Consider the following 12423-nt stretch of genomic DNA (forward strand, 5'->3'; position numbering starts at 1 on the left):
TTCAAATTTTACCTAGACTATATATATAGCATCGAAGTTTCCGACTATATTATTTAAATTTATTTATTTTTACTTTAATCCGCATTCTTATTTTACACATATTCAAATAAAATTATTAGACAAAGGTATTTATTATTAATGTAGAATGACTGAACTCTTTAACTAGGGATTTAGGGTAATGAATAATTAGAATTAACATTATGAGTTTGATAAAATGAAAAGTTCTGAATTTACTTAGAATTTTTTAATGTGATTTATTTTACACTTTCATTGAATTTTGACTTCCTTCCATCAAATTAAATCTCTTAAGACTTTATTTAAAATTTGAGTTCCACCCATAAAAATAAATCTCTTACTTTTTGCCTTGTTACAATGAGTTTTGGCTAGACCAATAATCTTAACCCTTGATTTTTATTTTTTCAAATCTATCACAGCCATATAAATTTTAAGACTTTAAGATCAAGTTTATGGGTACAAAATATTACCATTTTTTTTTTAAACCCACATATATTAAAGAAAGGAAAAAAAAAAAGAGAAAAAAAAAATCAAGAGTAGGTGATATAGACCTACTTTTTATATTTTATTTTTATGCCTTTTGTATCTTTTTCATGAGCATGTAAAGTGACTTTATATTTCATATTCACCCATGGGGATGATGCATGCCACCATCATCTTAGTGTAAAATGAAAATGAAATAATGGGTGTCACACACTCACAAGTTGTATTAGGTACAAGGGGGCCCAAACAACAGAAGATTCACAATTACCAAGGTTCAATCTCCTTTTCTCTCTCTCTCTCTCTCTCTCTTTCTTTTCTCTTTCACTCTCCCTTAAAGTGCCATGGAAAAGAAAAACACAAAATCAATTAGATTTCATATATATAAATATATGTATATACCTATATATGAATATAATAAGATTATGATTTGGGTGTCACAGAATGATACTCCTTTATCTGCTTTCTGTCTCTTTTGTCTCCTTGTCTTTTTCTTTCTTCTCTTTTCTTTTTCTTTTCTTCATCTTCTTTCTCTTTCTTTCTCTTCAATTTTTAAGAGGGTACCTGATTCCCATTTCCCATCACTCTCTTCAAAACATCATAAATATAATGATTTTGGAATGAGTACTTAGGGTTCCTAGGAAATATGCTCATTGTGACCTCCCTAAAGTGAACTCCAAATTGGGTTTCTTGGGGCTCATTCTTGAAAAGCTTGTTGAGTTCACATCCATCACTACTCTTTCATGGCTTGCAGTATCCTGCAAAATAAAACAATATATTAAAATTAAAAAAAAATCAAATCATGAAGGCAAAATAATTGTTGGATAGGTAAATAGCTTGGGATTTTTAAGAAATAATTTGGGTCTCCCTTTTTTCTTTTCTTTTTCCTTTTTTAAATTAGAGTAACATTACTTCTATTTTAAGTTACTTGATTCATTACTTTTCTCTTTTATTTTAAAATAAAAAGATTGTCCTTTGAATGAAATTATATTTGAAATAATTCTAAAAGACGAAAAGTTTTTATTAATCTCAAGAAATCGAGTGAAATTATGTTTGAAATAATTTTAAAAGACAAAAAGTTTTTATTAATCTCAAGAAAAAATTAAGCTCTAAGATAGATATTTTCATTAAAAGAATTTAATATAAAAATAAAAACATGTTACTTCTCGTAAAAACTTTGTTTTATCTTATTCAGGAAGTCATTCTATATTTAAGAATATTTATATAATCTGATATTGTCGTTTTAAAATCATAACTTTAGTTTAAACTTTATCTTTTGGTTAAAACAAGAAATAAAATCCTATCAAAACAGTATATTGAAATGGAGAGAACTCAATTGCCAACTCGATTAGTTATTTAATTTCATGTTGGTTTTCTATAGTTAATTAATTCCATGTTCAAAATTTCCCTTAAAAGGCTAATTACATTGGTAAAAGCCCCTTAAAAAGCTAATTACATTGGTAAAAGAGGATAACGATAGGCTTCAAAATTAAGCATAACATTTTTTAAAGTGGATCCTCTTTTGCCTCCTCATGTTGTTATCCTTAATAAAGAAAGTAATAGAACTATAGTGCCCTCATTTTGGTTTATTCCAAAGGGAATAATATTATTGGGGTTTGTTTGGGTGAAACATAGACTAGGACAAATCTAAAGTTTGAGGATAAAAACAAAAGCATATATTGCCAAACAACCACTTATCACTGCAGTTCCTTTATATAGAGAAATGAGTAGTTTCAAGTAGAGCTACCTCAAAAGGGGTTGTGCTTCCTCTAGAATCTCTAGGCTTTCCATGCAACCAAGCATCATCCCTGCAACAAAGGAAACAACAAGAAGAGAATATTTTTTTCTATCTCAGTAAAGGCCATGCATGAAGAGGAAAAGGCCCCTCTGCAACATAATATAAAATACATATATACTAAGAAAATAAAGCTATCTTTTACTGATAACTTCTTTAGAACTCCATTGCTAGCTTTTATATATATATATATATATATATATAGATGAAGATCTCACCATATCCCATGTGATAGCCCATTATCCATAACAAGAAACAACAAGGAAGCTTCAAATGACTCAGCTTTTGAACCAAAATTTTTCAACATCATGGCCCTCATTTTGCTTTGCTTTTTTATGCCCCAAAGGATCATTTCGTTGAATTTTTAGGGCTTTGTAGGGCTTCATTGTTCCCTACAACATTCTTTACAAATATAAATCTTGATATTCATCCTTCAATAATGGAGCTACCTAGTTTTCAATGGTCATCACATGAACTTCAACAAACCAAAAAAGAAAAAAAGAAACAATGCATCGCTTTTTCGTGATCACACTTGCATATAATGTGTCGTTTTCGTATCCATAAGCAAACATAGAAGCCTCACATTATTGTTTTTGGCTTGTATTAGTTTCTTGAAAGGTGATATGTGTAGCTCAAATGCCAACTTAAATATATATATATATAGCTTTGGACCATACTTAATTTTCTTTTGGTAAGAATTTAATGTGGTTTTAAAAGAAGAAAAAACTAAATCCTATGTTACTATGCAATGCACGACAAATTATATATAGACAACCATAGGGAATTGATGAGTTTATAAATGGTTAATTCCCCATCCTAACAATGGAAAAAAAAAAAAGACAAAAAGTTGTACTTCACAAGATGATAAATTTTGTAGCCATTAATTTTTGTAATCATTGGAATATTGGACATATTAAGCATACATGCCATATTCACAAAAGGTTTAACTATTAATAAATATCAACTTTAGTGGAAAATGGAAACCAAGTCTTCATTTCCAATAATTTTTGTTGGAAGTATTACATGAAAAAAATATACTAATAACTAGGTGACTAATCTGGAAGCTACATAGTATAAATCTCACCTTGAAGAATTTTTCCAGAGGCTGCAGGAGTCCAAATCTTGATCAAAACCCAGTCTTCTCTGATGAACAAGCTCACATCTTTGCGGGTTCTTCTCGATATCCACCATGTTGTCCTCCGAAAGCTCGCCTGCTAACCTCCCTTCTAATCCATCCAATTGTCCTACAAAAGTATAATTCCTCGAAAATTAAATTTATCTGTCTTGTTAGCTTCAAAATAGATAGGACGGATTCATGCTCTACTAATAATGGAGCAAAAATGGTCCTACAAACCCTATAATTCTCTTACCTGACGAAGCTGGAGGCCTGTCGGTGGTTTTAATGGTCCGATACATCTAGAAAAATAAAATAAAAAATAAAAAATGATTACAAAAATTGGATTATCATGAAGATTAAGCATCAAATTAAAAGATGAAGGTTGAGGAGATGGAAATTAAATATGGATATGTTGCTTTATAGAGGCATTGTGGCCTACTGACAAAGTGAAGGTACATGTATACACACTGTTAAGAAAAGTCTACAATCTGAGTCCATCTGTGAGGTATGTAGACAGTATACACAGCATAAATGCATTTATGGGCATGTAGATATGGGTACATATATGGATGTATGCAGTTAACCATGGTTAAGGGAGTGTGGTTAGCAGAACTCAATGAAGAAGGATGAGAAGAAGAAGAAGGAGAAAATCATTGTGAAATGATGGCAGTGTTGTACTTTTTTTTTGGGTATTTTAATCTGGGAATTCCTTGGGGTTTGTATTTTTTTTTTGAATTTCTATTTTTTTTTTCTTTTCTATTTTTGGTGGCTTCCTTCTACCAAGCAAAAAGCTGATAGTTGTGTTGCAGGACCATCAGATCTAAAGAAAAGAGAAAGGAGAGAAGGGGTGGTGAAGGCTTTGAGGAGATTTCCCACAGAGAAAATCATTGGGATTTGTAAATGCAAGTTCAACTTCACACATACACACCCAAAATAAATAAACAAATAAATAAAAAATAAATAAAATAAAATACCATGGAAATTGCACCAAATTTGAAGAAGCTTCCCATTTGGAGTGAACTGATTTTTCATTTTTCTTACCTGTAAATGGGATTTCACATGAGCCAAAGTGAGATCCTTCACATCCATGAGCTCAAGAACTGACTTGGGTGTAGCTCCTAAACCACAAAAACAATCATTTCTTGGTTTTCTTCAAGCTGGGTAATTCACCAACTACTGTTTGGAGGGGAGACTGAGAATCAAAATCAATTAAGGAAACAAAGAGTGGGAAATTTAACATACTTTCATGGCCACCGAGGAGCTCGACGGCGTGGACGAAGCGGGCATGTAGGGTGGTAGTCCACCGCATTCGGGGAGCCCTCATGCTTCTCTTGGTGGGAAATCTTGATATGAATCGCGATCGCTGGAGGCCATTGGAGTTGAAGCAGGTGGTGGATATTGTAGATGGAGATGAGTCCAATGAGTGTTGGTGAGGGAAGGAGAATGAAGGAGGGGTGCTTTGGTATATGGGGATTCCTCTGATAGGTCTAAGGAAGCCAATTTGTTGGTGAAGGCCTTCTTGATGATGATGATATTTCTGTTGTAGTTGCGATGGAGCCAAGAGTGTGTGATACTTGGGGTGGAGTGGGTGGATGTGGTTGGAGGAGGGCTCCAAGGCCTTTGGATTTGCGAGGGAGAGGTCGGAGGCGGTGTCGGGTTTTCGCGAAGAAGGAGTGGCTTTGTTGGAATCCATGGAACTTCTCCAAAACCCTAAATCCGCCTCTTGATGATCTCTTCTACTCCAACTTGATGTGGGTTTGGTGTTTGGTGGGCTAATTTGGAGGGATAAATCAGGTTGTGCTGGAAAAAGCTCCATTCTTCTCTTCTCTTACCTTCTTCTCTGGGCTTTGTTTGGTTGTGAAGCTGTTTGTATGAGGGTTTTTGGTGGTGTTGGTGATGAATTCTCTGGTAAGATTTCTGGGTTTTGTTCAGACAGTTTATCAAGGGAGGGAGTAGTTGCAGAGAGAGATGGAAAGAGAGAGATGAAAAGGTGAGAAGTGAATAGTTAAGTCTCTTGCTTGTTTGTGTGAAGTATATGTGAGAAAATGACACTCTATTTTGAGAGAGAGAGAGAGAGGTACAGAGATAGAGGGGAATGGCACTATTTTGAGAGAGAGTGAGGGGGAGAGAGAGATGGGGGAGAGAGAAAGAGGGAGAGACATGGTCTTTTTTTCCTTTCTTTCTTTATTGTGGACGTGGGGTAGGGACCGTGAGGTGGAGAGAAAGAGGAAAAAAGAGGAAATTGAATTGAGACTTGATTCCTTTTTACTCCTTTTTTGCTTGTTTCCTTGGCGAGGAAAGGAAAATTTTAGTGTAAGCTTTAACGTGTGAGTTTGTCTCTCAACCCACTTTAGGATGTTTACCATCTTCCCATGCCTTCCTCTCTTCATTGAATTCTAAAGTTTGGTTGGTGCTCCTTTCCCCAAACCCTAATTCCCCATTTTTAGGGTTTTGACTTGATGGCACCCTAAATTACACTGCTCTGCCTTTCTTCGTTTCCCCTTTTTTATCACACATTACTCTCATCATTCCAACCCTAATTCTTTTTTCACCTTCACTTCCCATTTTTCCTCTATCTTTTTTGTACCTTTTGTCCCATATCGCTTTCACTCCACATTCCTTTATTTGTTACCATATTACCATGCTTTAAACTCGGACTCCGATGCCAACCCTTGACTAGGAATCAAATTGCTGCCCTAGTCCATGGCCTAGTAACTCCGGCATATTTTTATATTTTTTTTATCATATTTTCTAACAAAAACATAATACATAAATGAACTTAATCAAAATAAACCTAGAAAATGTTGTTAGGATTCTAAAACTCAATGTAAATGCATCTCCACATCTTTCTATTTGTCAAAGGTAAGACATAATGTATAAATGAACTCAAAATTAACTTGGAAAACAATGTTAGGTTTTTGAAACTCAATGCAAGGACATTACCATATCCTTCTATTTGTTGGTAATAAGACATAATTCATAAATGAGCTTAAAAAGAATTTGGAAAGTAATACTGGGCTTTTGAAACTCGATATGATCAATGCGTCATCATTACTAATTCCATTTGTCATTGAGTATATAAGCTTCATTGAGTTTGTATGTATTTACATTATATGGGTCTAGCTAGCATGATATCTCGTTATCGAATTCCCTTAAAAATGAAGAAAAAAAAATGAAATACCCTTATCAAAACAATGCTTTTTCATTATTTTTGTTTTGCCGTCTTGACAAAGACCGTAGTTTCATTTGGATATATTTGATTTTGTTACATACTAATTTGAAAATAAGACATCAAAACTAAGGTTGGAAGTTGTTTGTTTTTACTGCTTGAGAGGTTCTTAGGCCAATCAGTACTACTAATAGAAACAAGTGGTTGTTGGGACAAGAACAACCAGGATGATCAAGAACCTTAATTTCAATATTCATCTTCAAGATTGATTTTAGTTTTATTTTTATTTTTTCTTTTTAAAACTTATAAACAAAAAAAACATATCATGATCATCCCATGGCCCTACATCACCTTTCACAAAAATCATCACAAGAACCATAACTTCCCTTTCATATGACCATATATGTATATATTCCATCCCATTATCCAAAAGGATCACTACCACTTCAAATTAATTCTTCATTTTTGTTGAAGAGACAGATTCTTGAATGCCATTTTCTCTGTCAAAATTCATAGATAATGTCTTCTTCACCATTAATAAGTATTGCACACCCATACTTCTGAGTCCCCATGGAGCGGCACAGCGACTAACCGCACCTCAAGCTTGATGGGGCCTCAAGCAATGCCATAAGCCCTAGAAGTGGGCACATGCAAAAGCTTGTTATTTCTTTCAGTATTGTCACAAAAAATGCCACCCATCCAAAGAGGCCCTAAAAGGTATGTCCAAATCACTACTTTGGTGTTTGCTTTGATGTAACCTATATTACTAGACATGAAATGAATGGAAGAGAAAGCATATGTATATGTATATATATATATATATATACATGAATCAAAACTTGCTTTTGGCTTGTTGACAGATTGCTGTAACAAATCTGCAAAATATACTCCATTCATGAAAGTTTAAGATTGCGCGCAAGCTCAATGCTTCAAAGGCCAGCAATGGCCATGTGCTCAATAATGGCATGCCATGGTACATTGTTACATATCCAGGCACGATCCCTTCGAAGTCCTAGACATTATAGGAGGTTCTAAAACAGCAAGATTTCCCAATATACTCCATTGATGTACAGTAAGTACATTGGTGTGCATGTATGTATCATGAAAATATAGATAAAATGCATGATTTTAGGGTTAGCTACCTATTATTTCAAACCTAGAAAAATGCTTGATACTGAATCTCATTTATGGAAGAGCATTCAAATTTGCACAATGCCTATAAATTTTGAGTTTGGTAAGTTCTCTCCATTTTAGTGAAAGTTAGGGCTTGTACATGAATAAATGTTAGAGGGTTTGAGGACAACTGGTACATGAATAAGTATTAATTTGTTGAAAGTTCAAGGGTAATTTTCTAGGTATAAAAATAATCACCCTTGAGTAAATTTCACACACTATTTTCATGCTGCAATTGTTGCTTAATTATAGGCCTGCCAATTAAGTCTAATTGTTCATATCCCATAAAATAGGCTTGCAGGCAAAAGAGTTCACTAGGAGAGCATACGAAACCAAAAGTTTAAGAAAGGACCTTGAGACCTAACATGTCACCATATTGATTAAATTGATTTCTTGGAAAAAGTAATTTAGAGAAATATTAATTTGAAACGTTTATCATTTTTTGAGAAAGGGTTCTTTTTTTTTTTTTTTTTTTTTTAAATCTTGGGAAACATGCATTTAAAAAGAAAAAAAAATTATTCGTATCACACAAAATAAATTTCGAGATAAAAGAGTCAAAAGAGAGAGAAAAAGAGAGTAAAATTTTAATTAAGCTAAAACCTTGAGACATAAATACAAAATATTTCATTGTATGGATTTGTTAGAAGAAATTAATTGGAAAAGTATTAATTTGAAATTAAAGCTTATTATTTTTTTAAAATAGGTGAAATATTTTCATCCTATAAAATAGACAATTGGGAAAACAAAATTGTCCATTTGCCACAAAATAGGCTTAAGGACAAAGGAGTTGAGCAAGAGCCCACTTGAACCATACTGCAAAAATGTGAAGCTAACCTCAAAAAATGGTTTGATATGTCTAGAAATGAGAGTTGTGTATTGAGAAAACCTTGTCTTGTGTGTGTATATGTATATAGTCATGTGATACCCTTGAGACATGGTACACTTTATTTATTTGTTTTTTCTTCATACATTTTTTATTATTATTTTATTTTATTTTATTTTGTGGGTTTCATTACAATTTGATATCTCCCAGTGTTCTTTTTCTTTTCTCCTCCTTTTCCCCTTTTACTTTTTCACTTTTAGAAGAGATATGTGGGTCTTCTTTTGGTTCATTCTTTTGGAGGATGCATGTTGTGACCATAGGGTATACAAAGTTTCACACAACCAAGGTCATCATTTGACATGTGGATAAAAATTTAGCCAAAAACTACATGTATAACCCTTCCTCTTATTTTTTGTATTTCTTTGATTTTTTGCAAATGGAAAAAAAATAAAATTATAAGGGATTAAACATGGGTTTGTATGTTATATATGAATCACTCTTGAAAAGTTCAAAATATATTTTTTTTATTTAGATAATTTTGTAAAAAAAAAAAAAAAGACTTTAATATGAAAGTTAAGAAAATATTATTTTTGAAAAAAAAATATTTTAATTTATGCAAAAAATTATATTATATAAAACTTCTGCAATATTAATATTTCTTTTTGCAAATTATGGTTTTTATTTAAATTTAGCCTTTAATTAAAACAAAAAAAAATACTAAATGTCATTTCCAAATGGACCTAAATACTCTTGGGACTTGCCTCTCCTTGGATATGAAAATGATAAAGTTTATGGCATATATTTTTGAAACAAGTTGATAAAATTTCCAAACTTATTTTCCTAATATTTCTTAATAAATAAAATGAAATATGATATAATTTTTCGTTTGCTAAGAACATTCAATCACTATATCTCTTTGAAGAGAAAAATTTTCAAATTCTCTGGAATTTTAATTTATTTTTTTCAAAAGCAAAATTAGGTTTGATTTGCTCTTTTTAGACATAAGCTTCAAATGAACAAAATATAAATATAGGGTTTTGATCTTCTTATTAGTCTAATATGAACCAATGAGAGCACAACATTTTCTCCTATAATAAAATGTATTATGGAAAATTTCCCCAAATGGCGGGGGCTGGTATAAAAACAAAGGCCCAAGCAGCCCATTCAATGTGAGAAATTGTTGTATTGAGCCCAATAACGAAAGTCATGGTACTGGTGGGCTGGGCTCAGACTTGGAACCCTAGGCTGAAATGTAAGGAGTTGGGCCGGGCCCAAACAATAATCAATAGCAAGAAAATTGCAGATGCAGAGCTATTGTAAGTAGTTTAATATATTGATATATATCCAATCCAATTATATTTCGTAAGGTAAGAATTTGTTTTTTCTTTAACAAAAAATAGATTTTTCCGCAAAATAAGATATTCAATTATATTATAAATATGCCCTCAGAGTTATCCTTAAAGATTTTTTATATTTCCCATAAACAATTAAATACAATATTTAATTCTAATTTTTCTAGCTCCGATAAATTGGAGACTTGAATGAATGAAATACACAAGAAACTCTTCTTTTCTAGTTCTTTTCTTCTTTTCTTTATTTCTAAGTCAAAAGAAAACTCTCTGATAACAAGGAGTCTCTGAAAAAGAAAATTCTTGTAGAAGAGTGTTTGTAGAAGACTGAAACACTGAGAAAAGTCTTAGGCGGTGTTTGTTTTTTTTTATTGAAAAGAAAAAGAAAAAAAAAATCGATTTTTTCTGTTCAGCTAAAACTAAGATTTGATATGAATTATAATGACTAGATTGAATTTATTACTAACAAATTCACTTTAATTATGTTGGTTAATATCAACAAATTACTCTTAGTTGAATAGAAAAAACCAAAACATTTGGTTTTTTCTATTCGATCAAAAAACAAACATCACTTTAGTCTATAGAAAAGTGTTTGTGGAAAACTAAAATACAGAGAAAAGTATTTGTGAAAGACTAAAACACTAAGAAAAGTGTTTGTAAAAGACTACAACACTGAAAATATAAACTTGTTACCAAAAAATCTCTTCTTTCTCACATAAAAGATATGTGATAAAATTACCTTTTATTTTCTATTTCATGTAATTTAGTTTTTATTTCATTTATTTTATTTAAATGTATAAACATGTGCAAATATTATTTAGAAAATTTTTTTTTTTCTAGCAAAAAATTATGAACAAAAATTATAACCAAAAAATATTTAAAATATGTAAACTCCTCATAACTAGAAGTTACGGGAGAAACTACAAAATTAAAAATACATAGTCAAAAGTTATGCACATAATTCCTAATTCTTTTTAATTATATTGTAAAACTACAAGTTATACAAAAAAAAAAATGTATAGGCAAAAGCTATAAAATAAATAGTTCATAACCTAAAACTATGTACAAATTTGCACATTTTTCTTATGACAAAATTATCAATAACCTGAAGCTATAAAAACTATGAGTTCTTAATTTCTATTTCATTAATATATACTACCTAATGTTCATGAATTTTTACCATATTTATAATTAACAATAGCAAAATATTAGATCATTATATTTTTATTCATTAAATATTATTTACTTGATGAAATATTGTTAAATAATTTTAGTAATTTATTTATAATTTATTTCAATAAATTGAAATAGTTTTCTAATTAAATTATTACATATATAGTTTTTAGATAATGTCAAACCTTGCAAAGCTTGAGTTTGTTGTTTTTGTTATTTTAAGCAAAAACTACTTATTTTGGGTTCTTGATGCTAAAATTAATTATATACATACAATGAATCTTGGAAATGCAATTAAAGAAGGAAATGACACATCCTTGTAGGATCGCACCAAAGCTTTAATATTCTTTTACCATCACATTGATGAAGGATTAAAAGTTGAATACCTTATAATTAAAGATCTTTTCATCCTTTAGAATAATCGATATGACCACCAAAAGATTGTAATTCTTCCAAAAGCCCACTATGATTAGATGCACTTACGATTACAAGATTTCAAGTATGTCAATGACTGTAGCCGACTTTATTCAAAACTAACTCACGATTAAAGTTATGTGGAGAAAAAGTCATTAAAGAATATATGCTTGAAAAAAAATGTGATTTTTCATGTCTCAAATGTGCTCCTACAGTAGCAATATCGAGAACGTCGTTTCACCAAATATTCATAATTGATTTCATGTTTTCTTGTAGTAGAACATAATAATGAGCTTTTATTATAAATAAAAAAAAAACCACCAATCTTGTCTTATTGGGTCTGTGTTTTTGCCTGAAGCCAATGCCACATTTATCCAAACTCCTAGACATGGATGAGGATGTGGATATGGACGAGGCTAAGGTAGAGGACATGGTCACGGTCAAGGATAAAAATATTGGTAATCATGAATATATCGGTAGTTCGATTTTACAGATATATCAGATATATTGGAGATATATCAGATATATTGGAGATATATCAATGGATATTTTGATACAAAATATCGATTGGCCTAAAATTAATCAAAACTTATGAAAATATAAAACAAAGCTCTTACAAATAAAATTAGAAGTATAATAGACATTTTAAAGTTGTTTTGTTGAAAAAATTAATATATATATATATATATATATATATATATATATATATATATATATATATAAGTGTACATTGGTTATTAAATTATATCAATATTATTCAATAATAATATTGTAATATTTGATATAATATGTTTAATTTTAAAATATATTTAATAATAAAATTAGGATATATTTAATTTAATTGTATTAAATGATAATAAATGTATAATTTTCTAATATTTAATTAATATATTAATGACATTAAAAAAATTGCTA

The 12423-nt window shown here is 30.7% G+C and overlaps 1 protein-coding gene across 1 annotated transcript; it reads right to left on the minus strand.

Annotated features, from left to right (window-relative positions):
* Positions 1-684: 684 nt before the first annotated feature.
* LOC117910402 (probable transcription factor KAN2) lies at positions 685-5538 on the minus strand. Its single transcript, XM_034824474.1, has 6 exons — positions 4650-5538; positions 4449-4525; positions 3661-3706; positions 3375-3534; positions 2243-2303; positions 685-1253 (listed from the first exon to the last, which is right to left on the minus strand). Exons 1-6 carry the CDS (start codon positions 5221-5223, stop codon positions 1146-1148), a joined length of 1026 nt encoding a protein of 341 aa, XP_034680365.1. The 5' UTR covers positions 5224-5538; the 3' UTR covers positions 685-1145.
* Positions 5539-12423: the final 6885 nt, after the last annotated feature.

Source organism: Vitis riparia, unplaced genomic scaffold (assembly GCF_004353265.1).
Source record: "Vitis riparia cultivar Riparia Gloire de Montpellier isolate 1030 unplaced genomic scaffold, EGFV_Vit.rip_1.0 scaffold731_pilon_pilon, whole genome shotgun sequence".
NCBI lineage: Eukaryota > Viridiplantae > Streptophyta > Magnoliopsida > Vitales > Vitaceae > Vitis > Vitis riparia.